Source organism: Theobroma cacao, chromosome 1, assembly GCF_053813885.1.
Source record: "Theobroma cacao isolate CCN51 chromosome 1, ASM5381388v1, whole genome shotgun sequence".
Taxonomy (NCBI): Eukaryota; Viridiplantae; Streptophyta; class Magnoliopsida; order Malvales; family Malvaceae; genus Theobroma; species Theobroma cacao.
This window is the reverse complement of record NC_142639.1, coordinates 39,726,002-39,746,281: the sequence shown is the minus strand read 5'-3', so window position 1 is coordinate 39,746,281 and position 20,280 is coordinate 39,726,002. Positions and strand designations below refer to the sequence as shown.

The following is a 20,280-nucleotide window of genomic DNA, read 5'->3' as shown; positions in this document are numbered from 1 at the left end:
AAAAATTTAAAAAGCTTTTATTCTTTTATTGCGTTTAATTAAATCTCTACATTTTTATTTTGAGTCAAATAAATCTTTATAACTAATGATCATTAGTTGAAATATTATTTTATATCAACATGACACTAATATAAAGTCAATATGGAGGATAAAAAAGTCACATGATTTTATTATTATATCAAATTATTATGTTACGTTATCATCAATTATGATATGTCAGCATGTCACATCATCGTCAATTATGATATATTAACATACCACATTAGCATCACGTGGTATATAGCGATGAATGACATTTTAATAAAGATAATAATTAATTATAAAAGTTTATTTAATTTAAAATAAAAATATAAAAACTTATTTAACTCAAAATAAAAATATAAGGATTTGATTTAATACAATAAAAATATAAAAACTTATTTGAATTTTAGGATTTGATTTAATACAATAAAAATATAAAAACTTATTTGAATTTTTTTGAACAGTTTATTAGCTTTTTTAAATATTATACAAAATAAAATATAAGAGATAGAAGAATAAAGATTTATGAAATTTTCTAAATAATTTAAAATTTTTTTAAATATTATGTCTTATTTTTCAAATAAAATATCTATCATTTTATCTTGAAATGTTTATTTTGTTTAAAATAAATTTCTTTAATTCCTTTCATTAGTTTAAAAGAAAAAGTTAATGATACTAGTGATGTCAGGATAATTAAAAATTAGTATGTCATTATTAAATCATTAAATAATCCCATGTGTAGATACTTAATATATAATAATAAAGTGAGTGGAAGTTAAGGTAGAGGTCTTAGCTTGAAATCTAGATGCTTTGAAAGGAAAATAAATATGATTTGGGCGTTATTGTTTAATAGAGCAATCTCATATCAGTCATTTCAAGAACTTAAGAAAATAAAAGTTTACTACTAGATAATTAACACGACACTCCACGAATATTTATTTAGATGCTTATACCTTCTAGATTGTGTGTCCTTTTTTTTTATTCATTTTCTCTAACCTATATTTCCAACATAAAAATATATTTATACGCTTAATTCCATGTCCTACCCTCAATGTTGCTTGCTTATGGACAAAAAGAGAAAACCAGTGCACCAATTTTTATCGAGCATCTAGAGACGAAGAGATTTGAACTTAATTTCTTGAACAGTTTTAAAAAAATATTGATTAACTGTTAATGAGTTTTTTAAACACAAATTGGTGGGTTTATTCTGTCATTAATGATGAAGGGGAAAAACACTACAACAGTACGACATACAGGAAATAAAAGGACTAACAAAGGAATGAACACTGTGGGACATGGAACACACTTGATTAAGAGGGGAGGACAATGAGAATCAAGAGGTCCACGGAAAACTTTGGGTGCGGTGGGGCAGAGGGAAGAGAAGGGACATGACAAATAAAAAATCGTCGGTGGCACGAACCCTGGCCAACCAACATTGTATCATGGCTGGATTAGGAGACCGTCCTTTCGAAAGTGAAATCAGCGAAAGGGTTGCTCCATGAAACTTACAAGTCTGATTGAAATGCCCAAGTCTTGGGTGTAACTGGTCTGGACGAGACATCCATGGCCCAACTGCCTCTCGACGTTCCTTTCACTCATCTCTCAACCCCCTTTGGCTAAAAATCATGAACGATCTCAGGAAGAGAAAAAATAAAATAAAAAGGGTACTTCGACTTTTGCGTGGGACAATGGGAATTGTGTGCTAGATTGTTTGCTAGTGCATTTAGCAGTAGCAGAACCTTCAACTTTTTATTATTTCCATTTGATAGTACATGATATGCTTATCCAAGCTTAATTCCTAACATGACATGTTGAATCATGGATGACAATTTTCCATATCTTGCGGGATATTTTAGATCTTTGTTTAGTTCCAATTAATACATATGAAATGTATGTTTTTTGTGGACGGAAAGTGAAGTAAATAATTCATATCATTTAACGTTTTAAAAATGAATTTGAATTTTATATTTTAATTATTTTCAAAATAATAGAATTAAACCGAACATAAACTATCGTAGGTTATTCATTTCGAACAAAGAATTTAAGAAAATGATGATTAAGAAATAATAAAAAATGAAAAAGGGATTATTTATTTATTTATTTATCACGTGGATGATAATTGCGGCACTTGTAGACAAGATGGGTTGGAACTCAAAAGCATCGGGCCTGTTGGGTTGTGCACCATGAAAACAGGGGAGAAGGAAAAGGTCAAGTACTATTTGTGATATAAAACCAACAAGAAGGAGAAAGGGTCTTTGATTAACAGCAAAAAGAGTACAGTCCTTGTTGCCGTTGAAACTGAACAGAAGGGAAAAAGCTAGCAATGGTTAAGCAACATGTCAAGGGACCCAATTCGATTAAACCCCAAAATGTTTGATCCATGTCTCCTCTTTCACTCTCTCACTCGTGCTTGGGTTCGCCCACGGGCTCAATTATAATCTTATCTTCAACCTTCAATGTGGGCTTCCATTTTTGCTCTTGTTTTGACTCTTGATTTGGATTTTCCCCCCAATGCAAAGTCACTTTTGGTGGTTTCGATCTACTCTCTAGTCCCTGTCTTAAGCTTCCTTTTGATCTCTTTTCCCCTTGTTTACTTACTTTTTCTTCTTTGGGTGTTCTGATATCTGATTTCGACATGTCTCTGCTCTGCATCCTTTCAACTCTACCAACCACTTGTTCCCTGTGTTCTCACATTTCTCTCTCAACCTATCCATAAACTTAGTTCACCTTATGCCTCTTTCCTTTTCGTATGCTACTAGTTAAGTGACTTTATTGAGGTAGTTGTTCATAAAATTATTGATCTCTTATCAGATGTCACACTTAGGACCCGGTTCTTCTTAGCTGTTCTCCAAAAGCATTGTCAATTTAGTCATTGTTCAACAATAGTTAAAAAAGGTATAGGAGTACAGCTTGATAAATATTTCATCCTCATATCTATTCTTATTAAGAGTTTTAATAACTTTATCATTTTGTTGCGACGATGTTCTACATTAACTCAAACGATAATTGTGAAATGAGGTTTTGACGAAACTATTAAATTTGAATATTAATGCTTCCTTTTGCACAAAAAGTTATTGACTCTCTTAACACTTTTAGCTCATGTTCACTCATCTCTAGAATGTAGGGATAGAAAGGTCCTATTCAAGCTTAAGACACTTCCTTATATCCAATAATTAAGACAAAATTAGAAATAAAAGATCACTTCTTTCCTTCAATCAGAAGAAGCAAGACCACAATTTGGAGGAGTAATTTACATACATTTTTTTTTCTTGACCATATGTGCTAGGGATGATATTTCATGAAACAATGATATTATACAGTATTTTTTTATATGTCAATAATAATTAAGATTTGGAACATTCCATGAATTCAAAATTCCCATTAATTTACTTTTAAGGCCAACTAAACATATTGTGAATATTTATTTTGATAGAATAATGTGGTTTAATATTATGGAATGAATAATTACATTGTACATGATATTTTGTGCCAAATCTCTCTATTTACTCTGTTTTTTGTTTGTCAGACAAAAACCATCGGCCCGTTGAGTTCTCTGACATTGTGGGTTTAATTTGGGCTCAAATTTCTGGTCCGTCTAGCACATAGCGATGTGGATCTGGTTATTGTGAAGGCTTAAGGCCCACCACACATGCTATTTCATATAATTTTATCTTCTCGAAGGGCCATTATCACATGTTTATTTGTCGCTCTTTGTCCGGCCCATTGATTAGCGTTTAAGATGCCGATTTTGATTTTTATATAAAAAAATCCAACGTAAATGGACTTCAGTTGGGACCCAGCAAAGGTGGGACCGGCTTTAGGGTGCAACGTCATTTTTTCTTTTTAATTTTTTTTTCTTCGTAAAATCAAAATCCATTTTGGCATTTCCTCCTCGAACAGAAAAAGAGATTTAATCACATGAAAAAAACGTAAAAAACACGATCGATATTGAAAGAAAAGTACAGAAAATGCCACGCTCCTCCTGGATCTACAAGATCTAATCTACTCTCCTTCTCACCAAAAATGCTTTGTAAAGTCTCAGATCTATATCTTGAGTTAGATCCCTAACTGAGAGAAAGCCAATAGTAATCGAAGGAGAAGAAAGATGTATATGGCATATGGATATCCGCAGGTGATTCCGTTGGAGCAAGGGCAGTGTCCTTCGTCGCAAAATATCATTTATCTCAAAGTCAATAACCGACTCTTGCTCGTCGTTTCGCCTTCGCATCTCGAGCTCTGGAGCTCCTCTCAGGTATTTCCTTTGCAAATGCATGCTTTCGTTTCAGATTAGGTTTTTGTTTTTTTTTTTTAATTTTTTTGATGAATTATGTTGGTGATTGCAGCATAGAGTGAGGTTAGGGAAGTATAAGAGAGATGCGGATTCGGTGCAGCGAGAAGGCGAGAATTTGCAGGCCGTTTGGAGCCCTGACTCCAAATTGATTGCCGTTCTTGTGAGTTCTTTTCTATCTTTGCTTTTTCTTTTTTTCTGTAAAATTGGTTTTTGCTTACTATGCTAGCTTTACGTGGAATTTTTATTTCAGTTAAAGTTGTATCTGTTTTTGTATTTTTATTTGATTAAATGTTGATTTAGTATGATAAGAGGGATGGCATTTTGGAATTAAAGAGTAAAGTCAATCACTAAACTAAAATGAAGTAGAGGAGCTGCTCATACGGCATTGCTCTTGATCAGTTAGTTGTTAAATTCTTATCTGATCACATTGGTGTGGCGGAAGTAATGATATTTAGCTGATTAGTTTATTTTAGGGTTAGGAATGATGGCTAAAATGGTGTTTGATTTTTAAATCAGGGATGAAAGATAATGCTTGTTAACTGCCTTTTGTTTTCAATTTGTTTGTGTTTCTTGCTTCTGAAGATATTTAAAAGCATAACTTTCTTTAATTATGGATTTCATAATCTTTGTTTTTGGCTTTTGCAGACATCATCTTTCTTTCTTCACATCTTCAAGGTCCAGTTCACAGAGAGAAAAGTACAAATAGGAGGGAAGCAACCTTCTAATTTTTATCTGGCAACGATAACTTGTGTTCTGATTGAACAAGTCCCGTTTGCAGCAAAGGATTTGGCTGTGTAAGTATCCCTGTTAAAATTAACTCCCCTCCCCCACCTTCTTTCTTTTCCCATTTAGTATATCTTTGCTAACATTAGTTTCAGTAATTTTGACCTTAATTTGAGTTTTCTCAGTACCATTCTTATCATTTCCTTCTAACCTTGTTGCTGTAGGAGCAATATTGTGAGTGATAACAAACATATGCTACTAGGGCTGTCTGATGGATCTTTATATAGTATCTCCTGGAAGGGGGAGGTAATCCACAGATAACATATAGTTTCAATTTTCTCCTTTCTTCCTGTTTTTTTTTTTTAAAAACAGAATTTAATTTTTGTATTGTTTTTTCTGTACAGTTTTATGGAGCTTTTGAACTCGATTCCTTTCAACATAATAACAGTGAAGTTTCTACATTACCACATTCTCTAGTTAATGGTATTACTTCTGGAGAAGCTCAAGGAGCTTTTCTCTCCAATTATAAAGTCTCCAGGAAGTCTGCTATAGCCCAACTGGAGTTTTGTGTTCCAATGAGGCTGCTATTAGTCTTATATTCTGACGGACAACTGGTGTCATGCTCTGTGAGCAAGAAAGGTTTAAAGCTAGTTGAATCCATTAAAGCTGAAAAAAGTTTGGGATCCGGTGATGCTGTATGTACTTCTGTTGCTGGAGATCAACAGATCCTTGCCGTAGGTACCAGAAGAGGAGTTGTTGAGTTATATGACTTGGCTGAATCGGGGTCGCTCATTCGTACTGTCTCCTTATATGACTGGGGGTAAGTGTTGTATTCATTGGTAAAGCTAGAAAATTGGTCGCATAATGTGATGTTCATAGTTTTGGTTCTTCGTGAAATAATTACTGTATTTTTCTACAAAGCACTTAAATAGTACATTTGCCTCGTCTAATGTTCTGTAAATCACATTCCTTGTAGTTGTCAACCTTTCACTCATATCCTTTTTACAAATACTAATGAACAAATCTACTTCCATCTCAAGCAGCACCTTACATTTAGAGAGGGAACAAATATCTAGTGATTGTGAATTAGGTTGAGACTGAATACAGCCTTTAGCGTACCCTATATAAGGACCTGAGGATTGTAAATTCATGAATTTGTGATTTAATCAGTTTCTTTTCTGATACTTATCTTAGCAAGCATTTGGAGTCTTATATTTGCCTGGTTTTCTCTATTTTCTTGCCTGATTCAAGTATAATAGTTGTTGAACCCTAATTTTATCTGGCTGTAGGCTTCTTTTGTTAAGAATGAAAGTTTTTTACTTCTTGATCTTGTTGTTTGGCAGATATTCAATGGATGACACTGGTTCTGTTAGTTGTATTGCATGGACACCTGATAATTCTGCTTTTGCAGTTGGGTGGAAGTTAAGAGGACTTACAGTTTGGTCTGTTTCTGGATGTCGTCTAATGTCAACCATCCGTCAAATTGGTTTGAGTTCTGTTTCTTCTCCAGTTGTTAAGCCAAACCAGGATTGTAAATATGAACCATTGATGGGTGGTACCTCACTGATGCAGTGGGATGAATATGGATATAGGCTTTATGCTATTGAGGAAGGATCGTTGGAGAGAATTCTTGCATTTTCTTTTGGAAAGTGTTGCCTGAGCAGAGGAGTTTCAGGAATGACTTATGTCCGTCAAGTGATTTATGGAGAAGATAGGTTGCTTGTTGTGCAGTCAGAAGATACTGATGAGCTTAAGATGCTACATCTGAACCTTCCAGTTATATGTCCAAATCACAACTTTGATAATTGTCTGCCTTCATTCTATTTTCCTTAAATTGTGGGTGTTTCTAATGTGGTTTTGCCTTTTTTTTTCCAGGTTTCTTATATCTCCCAAAATTGGCCTGTTCAACATGTGGCAGCGAGCAAGGATGGAATGTATTTAGCCGTTGCTGGTCTCCATGGGCTGATTTTATATGATATACGACTGAAGAAGTGGCGAGTGTTTGGAGATATTTCTCAGGAACAAAAGATTCAATGCAAAGGTTTGTTATGGCTGGGGAAGATTGTTGTTGTCTGCAACTACATTGATTCTTCTAACATGTAAGATACAAATCCGTTCCCTCTTAGTTACTTCAGCAGAACTTGTCTAGTCTGTCCATGCATTTATGGTAGTTTGATTAATTTCTGGAAATGTATAGATGCCTGAAATGCATGGGCAAGCCTTCGCAAATAGCCAGTTCATTTCTAAGCTTTTGGGAGCAAGTTTCTCTTCTTTCTTTCTGCCTTTCCTTTGTAATGATTACTTTCTCATGAATTACTATTTTTTCATTTTAAATTCATGATCTACAGTTGTTTATTGTGGTTGATGTAATTTATTCTGCAGGTATGAGTTGCTTTTCTATCCACGGTATCACCTTGATCAAAGCTCTCTACTTTGTCGTAAACCATTGCTTGCAAAGCCAATGGTGATGGACGTGTATGAAGATTATATACTAGTCACTTATCGCCGTTTTGACGTGCACATATTCCATGTGAAATTATATGGTGAATTGACTCCTTCAAGTACTCCAGACCTACAGGTAAAGGAATGTTATCCAATTGCTTTTATTGAAATATGTAAATAATAGTGCTTTTAAAATAGTGTGCAAATTATTCTTCATACGTTTTTAAGTGATAAAATGACAAACAGCTTTCTACAGTACGAGAACTCTCAATCATGACTGCAAAGAGCCATCCTGCAGCGATGCGTTTTATTCCTGATCAAATTCCACGAGAGGGTGCCCTTGACAATCATATCTCATCTTCTTCAAACTTTTTAGCCAGAGAGCCTGCAAGGTATTGCCTTTTAAATGGTGAATAGAACTTGCTGCACACTGCATGCCTCTGATATGTACTTGCTTTTCTAGATGTCTGATACTGAGAGCGAACGGGGAGCTTTCACTACTTGATTTGGATGATGGGCGGGAAAGGGAACTCACTGATTCTGTTGAATTATTTTGGGTTACATGTGGTCAATCAGAGGAGAAAACAAATCTAATTGAGGATGTCTCTTGGTTGGATTATGGCCACCGAGGAATGCAGGTAACCTACTGTTAAAGTTGATAGTTTCCTACATTTGGCTCTTACCATTTTTTTATATAGCTCCCTTAGTTTGTACTAGTCTGATGTAAGTTCTGTTTCGAAGCTTATTTTTACAGGTTTGGTATCCATCTCCTGGTGTTGACTCATTTAAGCAGGAGGATTTTTTGCAGGTATTATTGCACAAAGCCTTTTATGGTAAACTATTCATGATATTATGGGATTTTAGATGGTTTTGAACTGAGAATGTGATTTCTGTCTGATCTGGTTGCTCCTTTTATGCACTTCTCATGTTGTCATTGTTTCTCCTATACAATCATTTTTTAGATATTACAATCTCATGTATGTTAGGCACTTGATCTGGTTATTTAGTGCATCTACCGAGTTTAATAGTTCAAACATTTATTCATAGTTGGATCCAGAGCTGGAATTTGACCGTGAGGTGTACCCTCTGGGGCTTCTTCCAAATGCTGGGGTTGTTGTTGGTGTTTCTCAAAGAATGTCCTTTTCAGCATGCACAGAGTTTCCATGCTTTGAGCCAACTCCCCAAGCTCAAACTATTTTACATTGCCTGCTTCGACACCTCATTCAGGTATCACTTTTCTTTCTCTTCCTTCCTCAGGAAATTTGAAAGCCTTTTTAATTTAAAGTCTAAATTCATGTGGAAATGTGGTCAGTGAAATTTCATATGTTTATTAGCAGGGATTTGACTACTTATATTTTTATGATATTGGAGCTATCGATCCATTTGTTTTGTCGAGCCTGTGTTTCATCAAGAAGCGACTTATTCTTTTGATTTAATGGTTTTTGGGATATATTTTGCACTAAGCTCAGTGTGTTTTCTGCCAAAAGGAATGGTGCAAACCGTGGGTTTGTTCCTCAAGGCTGCCTGCAATGAACATGAAAAGCCTCTTTTTGTCAAACTTATTGTTCCTTCTCATTCTTTGTAGATTGCCATTTTGAACTGATGGATGTGAAGATTCTTGCCAAGAATCTTCTGTCAATGATAAAAGTTTATCATTTCCTGACCACAAAATGTTATTACAACTTTTTTGGAACAGAATTTAGTTGTCTGTAAAGAAGTATCTGGTCTCTGAGTAGCATAAAGAATCTTGCTCTGTGCCTTGTGGTTTCATTTTATATGCTGAAAGTCATAGCTGTAGATGCTGGTTCCACTGGTTTTAAAGCACAGTGCAGTTGCCTAGGTTGTAGGTACTCTTTCTGATTCTACTTCTGATTCTGCATCTTGCAGAGGAACAAAAGCGAGGAAGCTTTACGGTTGGCACAAATATCAGCAGAGAAGCCGCATTTTTCACATTGTTTGGAGTGGCTTCTTTTTACTGTATTTGATGCTGAGATTTCAAGGTATTATTTAATTGGGAAAAATGGTTGTCCAAATTATCGTCATGAAACTGAAACTTAATGGAGACTAACCAGATTTAATGCATACAACTGCTACTTAAGCTGTAAAACTTAGCTCAAGAGCTTGTAACCTGCCATGTTGTGTCATTTTATGCATGTATGTGAGGGCATTTTGATGCAGTCCTGCCATTGTGGTTTTTAGCTTTTAGCTTATTAACCTTGACAAGTATAAATTTCCATATAAGTTTGCTGGTTAGCAAAATTTTCTTCGGCTTTGCTTGAGCCTTTTTATGGACCAATCTTCATCTCTATGTGTTCACTGGAAGGCTGCAGGTTTTGATGTATATTTTTGTTCTCCCCTGTTCTTTTTGCTGTATTGCTTTCTGTTTATCTTATCTATAACTAAATTATATTAGTACCTTTCAGGCAAAATGTGAATAAAAACAAGATCTCTGTCCCAAAACAGAATGTCTCTCTTTTGGAGAAGACCTGTGATCTGATTAGAAATTTTCCAGAGTATCTTGATGTGGTTGTGAGTGTTGCAAGAAAAACTGATGGTAGACATTGGGCCGATTTGTTCACTGCTGCAGGAAGATCAACAGAGTATGTTCTTTAATTCTCCTTTCATATTTTGTTTTCCATTTGCAAAACATGTTTGAAAAGATGTTGAACATATATATCAGTCCGGATTTAATAAACAATTTGTGTCGTGTTACATATATATGTGTATATGTATCTATATTTGTATAAACTAGACAAACTATTTCAGAAATCCTGACCTATTTTTTCAGCAATATTGTGTTTTTTTTATTGGCCAAAGAAGATAACTTATTATTGATACTTCAAATCCAATTAACAGCAGAACACAATCCCAATGAATGACACATGAGACAATTTTACAATATCTCAGTCATCCGAAGTGGCAAACATTACATAATTAAGGATGGGCAGGGAGGACATCCCTGCTCACTGAGTATTAAAGAGGATGGTGGTTGTCTAAGCTATCCTTAAGGGAACATCCCGTTTTTTGGTTGAATTGCAACCCCATCTTGCAGCCTTATTGGCTTTCCTTCTAATCAATAAATATTGTGATTTGAGCAGAACTAAGGATGAGATTCTTCTTCCTGGTCTTCTATTGTGATTGATTATATTTGAACGATGTTTGGGTATATTTGACCTTTCCTTCCACCAAGGATTAGTTGCAGCTTAGTAAACATTGGGCATCAGTTGCATTATGATTCCATTTTCTGAACAGGCACATCAGTTTTCTTCATGTATCATATGCTATTAGCATGTTGTGATCCCTTTTCCTTTAAAAAATTGCCCTCACAAATTTTATTGTGGAAGGTTGTTTGAAGACTGCTTCCAGCGGAGATGGTACCGCACTGCAGCTTGCTACATTCTTGTAAGAATCATCTTGTCTTTGGAATTTTTAACTCCTTAGCGTAGCTATAATGTTTATTGTTATATACTCTTCAATTTTTGGCAAAGATATTTCCTCTTTTGAGAGTTGGACATGTTAGAATTATTCTTAATACATGTATGTAGCCATGTTTTAAAAGAATGCTTTAGTTATACAGTTTACTAGCTACATTCAACCCATCCAAAGTAAATTTACAGAGTGTTTATCTTCCATGAATTTTGTGTGGCTCTCTTCCTCATTAGATGGGATAGCAAGTATATACATGAGAATTGAGGGAAACGTTCTCTCTTCCTACATGTGAATTCCTTGTTCGAAATGTTAGTCCTGTTCTACATAATAGTTTGATTGATTCATTTGTTTTTTAAATGGTGCAGGTAATTGCTAAGCTTGAAGGTCCTGCTGTTAGTCAGTATTGTGCTCTGCGCTTATTGCAGGTATGCCTTTGCTAATATGTTCTTATGTAATTATTTTTCTCTCTCTTCTTTTACCTGAATTTTGCTGCTTTTTTTTGCACTGTAAGACTGTTGAAAGCATTGTTAAATCATATGCAGGCAACACTAGACGAATCACTGTATGAACTTGCTGGAGAGCTGGTATGATTTTGGCATGGTTATATGTTTGTGTTAATGAAATTTTTTGGTATTAAAATGTTGCTGGATTGTGATTTCTCTTTTCCTTTTTTTTGTTAAAGGTGAGGTTCTTATTGAGATCAGGGAGAGATTATGAGCAGGCATCTACAGATTCTGACAGACTGTCTCCTAGATTCTTGGGCTATTTTCTTTTTCGTTCTAGCTACAGGAGGTCATCACTTGATAAAAGGTTACTGACCTCCATAAATTGTTTTACGTTACCTCTATGATTTTTTAATATCAAAATGATACACACTCCAAATATTTGTTTGAACCAGCACCTCATTCAAAGAGCAGAGTGCTCATGTAGCTCCTGTCAAGAACATATTGGAAAATCATGCTAGCTATTTAATGTCGGGAAAGGAACTTTCCAAGCTTGTTGCATTTGTAAAAGGCACTCAGTTTGATTTAGTGGTAAGCAAAGCAGAGTTTGTTCAAGATGTCATTTTCTTGAGTGAAGTGTTTCTCATTTGTTCTAGTAAACAATACATTGCAGGAATATCTTCAACGAGAAAGATATGGTTCTGCTCGGTTGGAGAACTTTGCTTCAGGGCTTGAACTGATTGGGCAAAAGGTGCTATTCTTTTCTGAAATTTGTTATAGTCCTTAGCTTTGCTCCTTTGTTCTATTATTTATACCATATGGTGAAATAGTTACCCTTCTTTTTCTGCTATTTTTTTTCCTGCTCTTCCATAGTCTTCTGCTGATTGAATTTGCTTCTTTATATCTCCAGCTGCAAATGGGTACATTGCAGAGCAGGTTGGATGCTGAATTCCTCTTGGCTCATATGTGCTCGGTCAAGTTCAAGGAGTGGATAGTTGTCCTAGCCACACTTTTAAGACGATCTGAGGTATAAGTTACTTCTTTTAACATTAAAACTCTGGTTAAGGATAGTTTGAGTTTTCCCTTCAGTGATGTACTTAACATACCTTGTCTCTCTTTGAAGAATGGTGGTTCATAAGAGATTCGTCCTTAAGGTCTGGACTTCCCTTTAAAAAATTTAATTCATAGAAATAGCAGTCGGAATTTCGAACTTCTTCAGCCAGGTTTTTAAAGGGGAACCACTTGAGGGAAGTTTATGAAGTTCTTTGATAGCCTCCTTGGACAATTTTGTTGTGTTTTGTTTTGTTTTTTATTTTTGATAAATGAAATTAATCCATCCTAGAATTAGAGAAATCTGCTACAAAGTTTACAAGACTGCCTTAAAAGAGGCAGAACAGAAGCAGATCTCTGTATGCTTGACATTTTTTAACATCTTCTTTAAAAGATCTCAATAATAATTTGGAAAACATGATGATAACAAAGATGAGGAGAATGGTGCACGCAGATATTATTCAAGGTCCAGGTAGTCTTGAAGAGGACACTGGATGGAGTTCAAAGATGTTATTCTTTAGATTTCTTGTTCTTCTGGGTTCACAGTAGCAATCCATTTGTGGTTTTGTGCAGGTTCTATTTGATCTTTTCCGGCATGATATGCGGTTGTGGAAAGCATATAGTTTGACATTGCAGGTATTTGGCTTTTACGGCTCTGATAGTGATCTTCATAATGTTATTATCCAAATCCGACTTTCTTACCACTCTTGAACCTTTTTTTTCCTTCAGTCTCATCCTTCATTTGCTGAATACCATGATTTGCTTGACGTTTTGGAAGAGGAACTTTCATCTGTCGCACATTCAGAAGATAAATGAGGTAGATATCAAGTTTAACCAAACCAAAATTTTTCTGGTAGGGAATGCCTATTCACTTGAGTAACAAATATCGTTGAAAGCGTGTATCATTTATTTTTTTTGATCAAGAAAAAGACGACCGGTGGAAATCAAGTCTTGAGAATGATTAGGTCTTTGAATTACAGTGAATCTTGTATGCCATTAGAATCACAAAAATTGTTCTTCTTTGTAGATAGAGGTTAAGCTTCCTAGGGATTCATGCCCAGTTGCATGTTTCAGAGGTAAAAATTTTTTTAATCCACTGTTTTTCACATTTTGTATAATTTGTTTTTGACTGTAAAAATATTGAATATAAATAAATCAAATCACCCGAATAAACCACTTGTTGTACCATGTTCTTGAGCTCGAGAGTTGATCACTTGTTCCTCAGCAAAGGTGAGATGGGTAGAAAATTTTCTGAACTCTCGTGTTTTGTCAGATTTCCCATGAGGATACGGGATTAACCTTTGTTGGAATATATGTTTTTTGGTTTTTCTATTGAAAAATTATCTAAATAATCCGTATTTAACGGATTTCTGATATGCGAATAATGCACCTGCAGTAAGACTGCTGTTTTCTTTCGCATTTATTTTTTCCTTTACATTGATGTTCACTCTGTTGGAGCACATATCGTAATGGCTTGATTGTAGTCTCTATGGTATAAGCAAATTTCTTATAATAGTTTTGAGATGGTGCGGTTCAGCCTTTTTCTTTGGGACCAGATGGTGGTTGTATCCACATTGTCTTTATGGTGCATGTGAGAAGGTGAAGAGGGTAAGCGAATTAAATTAAACCTCAGTTCTCGAACGTTAAAAGGAAACAAAGTAATAGGATTGAGCCGATTGTTGGTATTATGATTAACTTCTTCCCAGTAATGATTGTCAGGTTATTTATCATTAAGACAACCTAATTCAGGATTCCGGTACTCTATTTAGCAAGAAATTTTGCATGCAACATCCAACATTGACTTATCTTAGGACAAAAGATGGGTAGTTAAAATAAAACCACCGTAAATCTTCGGAAGACAAACTGTTAAAACACTGCACGCTTATGAACCCTGGCCGGGAAACAGTCAGTCACCAGCTGAAACTGATGGACTCAAAATGCAGATTTTGTGCCGGACCAGATGAACATATTGCTGCAACATCATGTCTCAGTTTCTTTGGACCGCAAACAAGAACACCAATGCTCGATCCTTTACAGTCAAATAGCATTCCTACACCCAAACAAAAAAATCAGAAAAAGGAAATGAAAGTTTCAGAGTCTGAGCTGGGAAGATTGGCAATTCGTGTTAGTGGCAAGAACTTAACTCTTTAAATCTGGTCTCTCTCCATAGTGAATTTTGGTAGCTTCTGCAAGAGACTGGTGGGGGAGGCTTTCCAGTTCTCTATCAGCATTATAAGAAGGCATCAAGTCAGGTGATCCTTCTGGGGTTTGTCCGTCCATGTTTTGTATCTGCTTTGCTTCCCTGGCATACTGTCTCTTGTTCCAAAAAACTGCTGCACTAGCTGTTACGGCTATGGAGAAACATATGACCAAAATATGCAACACAGCTCTTATGGCGGTTGAGAAGTCATTTTTGTTATGATCAATCGGATAAATATAGTAGCGGGTGATGATCCCAATTAAGATAAGGAACATGATGAACGAAGATGATACTATGGCACTGAGCCAGAGCCAGCTGTTGGGGCCTAAAATGGCAGCCATAGGTATATCTGTTTGATGGGGCCTGAACCATATGGAACGGACCCGTTTTGAGTTATCACTCGCTGGTTGTTTCTCCCTTGTTACAAAAGCTTCGATTTGAAGCTGCAGGTTGGAAAGTTCAGAGGGAGAACCAGTCATGGGCAGCAGGAGGTCTAGCATGGTGAGGTCTGAAGAGTTCTTGAAAGCAGCAATTAGAATCATATTTGGTGTCTTGCACTGAGATATTTTGCTCCTGTAGATAAGCTCTCGGATTATGGATATAAAAGGAGTAATTCCGCTGCCTCCACTCACCATCACAAGCGTGTCATGCCTGGAAAAAAATGATTAGAAACTTAGAAATTAGTGTTTACTTTTCAGGATAAAAGGAACTTGATTATTATATGCAAAAACCTGAGGAAATGGTTTGATGCAGGTCCATAAGGTCCTTCAATAGAGACCTCAAGACGATCAACTGAGGAAGGAGATGAAAGCATCTGGTAGAGCTTGGTCGACCAACTGCCTTCACTTTTGATGATCACACTCAGTCTATCCGGCTCCAATCTACTGTTTGAACTAATTGTAAACGGATGCCATTGCAGCTTAGAAATGCCAGCCACATTCAAGAACATAATACTTGTCGGATTATAACTCAAACCTAGTTTCAAAACCAGACATAAACAACAAATCAACTCGTGTCCAAAAAAAAGGGTTAGACATAATAAGTAGAATAGTGGGTAATTACCAGGGCTTTTGGCGAAGTTAAGTTCCACAGTATCACAGGGTAGAAGTCGGGCAGAGAGCAAGCGAACACTCCGTCGAGACTGCAGGTATCTCAGGAAACGATCAATCATGAAGAGGTAAAACCCCGGGAGCATGATGAGGGAGAAACCAACGCCGACATGTAAGATGAAAAACAATACGAAGATTATGTAGAGGTAATGCGTGTAGAAGAAGAGCTCAAAAGCTTTTCGCCTGATTTGAGGAATGGTTGCTGCCCACAAGAACAGGCCACCCAGCAATGATATCTCTCCAGCCACATTCGAAACATCGGAATGACTCCATTTTATCATCTGTATGAACATTCAACATTTTGCTTAAGTTAAGAATATTTTTTAACAAAATAGTAATATAATTTTATAGCTGATTGATTTGGATAAATTTTACAAAAGGGGTTTACCCTTTCTTTCTTCTTTAAAAGAAATTAGAAATAATTTGGTAGCTATTCATTTTTCTTATATTAGTTACAGCTTGGTTGGTCTAACAGGAAACATCTTACTATTTGATTCAATAATTTGTTCATCTCGATAACATTAAATTATGATATTAATATCAATAATTTCCCATTCATGTTACTCAAAATTTAAAATTCATATAAAAATAAACAAAAAAATTAAATATTTATGTTTTAATCTAAAAATTAAAACAATTGATTAATTTTATCCGAATATTTTTTGAAAAAAAAAAATCCCTCCATCAAATATATTGATTATGATGGGTCTTATAAGTTGCTTCTATAGGGCAGAAAAAGCCTAGTTGTCAAAGCTCCGCTATACTGTTATCATTTTCTCTTTTGTGTTTTGGTCAGGAAATACCATCATCCACTGTTGACTTATGCCCAGTTTATCTTCTTATGTTAACCCTACACGTTTCACCTAGACTCCAAATGGGGCACCTATACGGATTCCCAAACCCCCTCAGATTATCCTAACCGCTTGATCTTTGGACCCTTGCAGGTCTGGTGCATCGTGTTCGTGCATGAGAAACAGGTGTCGTCAAAGTACTACAGGCTAAGAATTTCAATAAAAAAATAATAACAAAAATGGAAAAACAAACGAATCACGGAAATATAAGAAAAATTGGAGGTAGTGAGATTCAGAGTTTAATTGATAAATATATTTGATATTTACAAAATTAAGAAGATTTTATGAAATTAATAAAGTAATATTTGTTTGCTATATCATTTATCTATTTACTAAATAAATTGATTATATATTACATGATCATTTAATCAATTATTTATAAATTACATTTTCATTTATATAATTACATATATATATATATTTTTATATACATGCATGTGTGTATTTATAATAAGATCGACGACAGGTGTTAGTGAGTTGTAATTATATCAAAGTCCTTGACAAAATTACGATATATTTATTGTACAGATTACATGATGATACAACCTAATTAATCTATTTAGACACCACACAATTAACTTATTTAAAAATGAAAACTTTATTCTCTTAATACGAAATTCAAATTCATTTAATTTCATATCTTGTTGGTATTATGCTAACAGATTATGTCCAAAATTATTTATATTGTAGCTATTTATTATTTTTATAATTTAATTGTATATAATTTATTATAATAAAGAATAAATAATAAGTAGAGAATAAAATAAAGTGAGAGTATAAAAGAGAAGCCATGGTGCAACGAGCCCCATAGGTGCCAATCCACACCGCTAGATGCTCATCGAAGGGGACCTGACTTTTTAGCAAACCAACAGCGAACTAAAATTCCTTGATAGAGAACCATTTTTCCTGGTTCCTCTTCTCTAAGTAGTGGACCAGTTCCACTGTTCTACGGACTCTGAAAACAACCTTTGATTCTATGCCATATTTTCTCAGCATCATCCCACCTTGAATTTTCTTTTCTTTTTTTGGTAATTAATAAAACTCCTTACGTGCAATTTTCAAACAATGAAACCGATAAAACAAGACGAAGGAAACCAAAACTAGGAAGAAAACATGACTTTATTAGGTCATAAAAGAGCATTAATTACCTCAGATATTTGGCCTGTAACAGCCCAATAAACGATGTAGCAAACTCCGTGAACTGTGAAAAGAACCATGGTCATGTGTCCGAGCCATATGTGGTACTTGATGCTGCCCTCCGAGGTTAGCCCCAACAGCGGCAGCACCGATGAGCCACGAGCCACCGGGTAGAACAGAAACGATAGGCATACGTTCCCAACAAAGGCTATCCACAATGCTATATCGAACAACTTCATTTGCCATCTGCCAAAAATCAATCAAAGACCCAAACCTATATTATGTATATGTTTTGAATAAAGTATTGAATGCTGTATTTTATCAACGTGAATTTCTTACACTTCCACTCCATATTTTGCCGCTACTTTTGGAGTGATTGTAGGTAACCCGTTATGCAAATAAGTTGCCAGTGTCCAAATCAGGAGTGAAATGAACATGATCAAGAAGGCTAATTCTATGCCGGAAACAATCCCGAGAGGACCTTTCACCAACAATGGCCTCTTCCACAACGCCAGCCGACGTTTTCTCTCATTGCTGTTCATCAGAAATAGCCATCAAAAATGGGTTTTTGATCTTACGTTTAACGTATGTTAAATATGGAAAGTGTCATTATTCTACCTGTGCAAAACGTTTTCGTTCAAGTTCTTTCCCAAGTGAAGGTACAAGGAGCCCAAAGCAGCAACAAGGAGAACAGGAAAGGTCCAAATCAGAATATTGGAACCTGTAACCTTCGAATTAGAAACCACAATGTACTAGTCATCAATAGAATCAAAAGACTGGTTCAGAGCCAAACCTTGTGTTCCAAAATATGTGGAAAGGACCCTCTTGGTGATGCTAGCCCTCCATTTTTGCCTGTAGGTGTTTGTCGGCAGCATGATCCACATCATACAAATCCCAAGACAGATGACAGTCAAGAGCAGCCTTATTGCTGCCCTTACCACCCTGGACTCCATCTCTCTCTCTTATGGGGAAGTTTTTGAGGGAAAAAAGGACAGCTTGATTAGAAGTTTTTGAGAGAATCTCTGAGGGGAATTTCAGTGGAATGATGGTATATATAGGAAAGAATGTCTGTATAATTAAATAATAAATTACATACTACCAATAGTGGTACGTAAGATAAGGAAAGAAGAGATATTTACAATTAAAGCCAAAAAAAGCATGATCCACGTCTTGTGGGAATTATACGTAATTGGGAAAGAAAAAAAAATAAATTGCGTGGCAAAAATCAGGCAGGGGAAGAGCAAATTGAGGCTATTTGGTAGTCAACTCTAGGGTTTGGCTTAGGACATGTGGATGCGCTTACCTCCCTCCAATTGCAAGCTCCATGCAACCATAATAGTATAGTTCCATCATTAACTTATAATGAGTAATAGAGAAAGCTTATTTACTTTTATTTTTTGTAATGTCAAATGAGTAACAAATGAGTGATAGGGTTATTTTTTAATTTTTGTTTCAAATAAAAAGTTAAAAATATATAAGAAATAATAAAGAAACAAAAGTCAAAACAAAATCTAAACTTACTAATTATTTAGATTTTGACACTGATTTGGAAGACAAAACCGGCCAAGTTACACTTGGAAAGATGGTTTTGTTTCTGTTGCTTTTATCATGTACCTAAACATCATAAATTAGATGGAAACTTTGTGCATTGGAAAAGAAAAAAACAAAGAGAAACTTTGTAGTGTTTGAACCCAAATTTGAGAAAATGGGTACAGGGAAGTAGATGCCCTTTTCTTTGTTTCTTTTACCCCTGGATTTGCTGCAAGAAAAAATGTGCATATTGACTGTTAAATTTTGAAAGTGAAAATGTGGTGAAATACAATACAATTGCAATGCACCAAGTTTCGTGTCCGTACGACTTATACCGTGCGTCTTCGTGTGGTTTGTGCGCGCCCTTTGTGTGCCAAGTTGCTGATGTGTTAGCCGGTTCCTGGTGATATCATTACATTTTTACCTCAGCCTTCTCGTAGTTGGCTCTGCTTGGTACAGTGAATTTTGGTGTATGCATAGTTAAGGCTGTCCGAAAACGGAAAGAAAAAATTAGGAGAAATAACTCTTATCATAATTTAGTATATAATTAAGAAAAAGTAATTCAATTTTCATTAATATATGTTTTCCAAACAAGAAAAGTAACATTCTCCCCCTTTTATTAATCTCTCCACTTTTCCTGTACTGGCTATTCAATCCAAAACAAAGCTACATGGCCAAGATTAATTGCTTTTTTTTTTTACTACATTACATTAAAAGAAGAGGCGACTCAATGATCTCAAAGATTTAAAGTAAAATATTCAATGAGGTTTGTTATTGAAATTAAGAAAAAAATTTTTAAGCTTTGAATAACTAAATTCATATTTTTATTTTTGACATGTTCAAATATTTATTATGAAGTACTAAAAATATTTAGTTATTATAATTATTTCAAATTTTTAAATGGTTAATATAAAATTAACAATTAAAATTTCTAATTCAAATAAATTAACTATCATATAAAATAAAAGACAATAAAATAATATAATATAAACTCTAAATTAAAGTAAAAAAGTTTAAAAAGATTAGAATAATAGTACCTAATTGTTGAATGCTT

General features: G+C 35.0%; 2 protein-coding genes across 3 annotated transcripts; one reads left to right on the top strand and one right to left on the bottom strand.

Annotated features, from left to right (window-relative positions):
• Positions 1-3,917: 3,917 nt before the first annotated feature.
• On the top strand, positions 3,918-13,587 carry LOC18614102 (uncharacterized). Of its 2 annotated transcripts, XM_018113796.2 has the most exons (24): positions 3,918-4,273; positions 4,365-4,472; positions 4,958-5,106; positions 5,260-5,341; positions 5,440-5,855; positions 6,379-6,811; positions 6,911-7,134; positions 7,418-7,613; positions 7,724-7,869; positions 7,941-8,115; positions 8,232-8,285; positions 8,525-8,704; positions 9,365-9,477; positions 9,901-10,077; positions 10,822-10,879; positions 11,272-11,331; positions 11,449-11,490; positions 11,589-11,716; positions 11,805-11,940; positions 12,023-12,100; positions 12,260-12,376; positions 12,973-13,035; positions 13,129-13,216; positions 13,427-13,587. In XM_018113796.2, the coding sequence occupies exons 1-23, from the start codon at positions 4,127-4,129 to the stop codon at positions 13,213-13,215; spliced, it is 3,369 nt and encodes a 1,122-aa protein (XP_017969285.2). In that variant the 5' UTR covers positions 3,918-4,126; the 3' UTR covers position 13,216; positions 13,427-13,587. The 2 variants fall into 2 exon arrangements, with proteins under 2 accessions (XP_017969285.2, XP_017969284.2); XM_018113795.2 differs by having other exon boundaries at positions 13,129-13,587.
• Positions 13,588-14,127: 540 nt separating this feature from the next.
• On the bottom strand, positions 14,128-18,649 carry LOC18614101 (ferric reduction oxidase 2). Its single transcript, XM_088809535.1, has 8 exons — positions 18,490-18,649; positions 18,315-18,417; positions 18,036-18,221; positions 17,708-17,942; positions 15,662-15,989; positions 15,331-15,574; positions 14,544-15,250; positions 14,128-14,449 (listed from the first exon to the last, which is right to left on the bottom strand). Exons 1-8 carry the CDS (start codon positions 18,647-18,649, stop codon positions 14,310-14,312), a joined length of 2,103 nt encoding a protein of 700 aa, XP_088665661.1. The 3' UTR covers positions 14,128-14,309.
• Between the last annotated feature and the right edge of the window lie 1,631 nt (positions 18,650-20,280).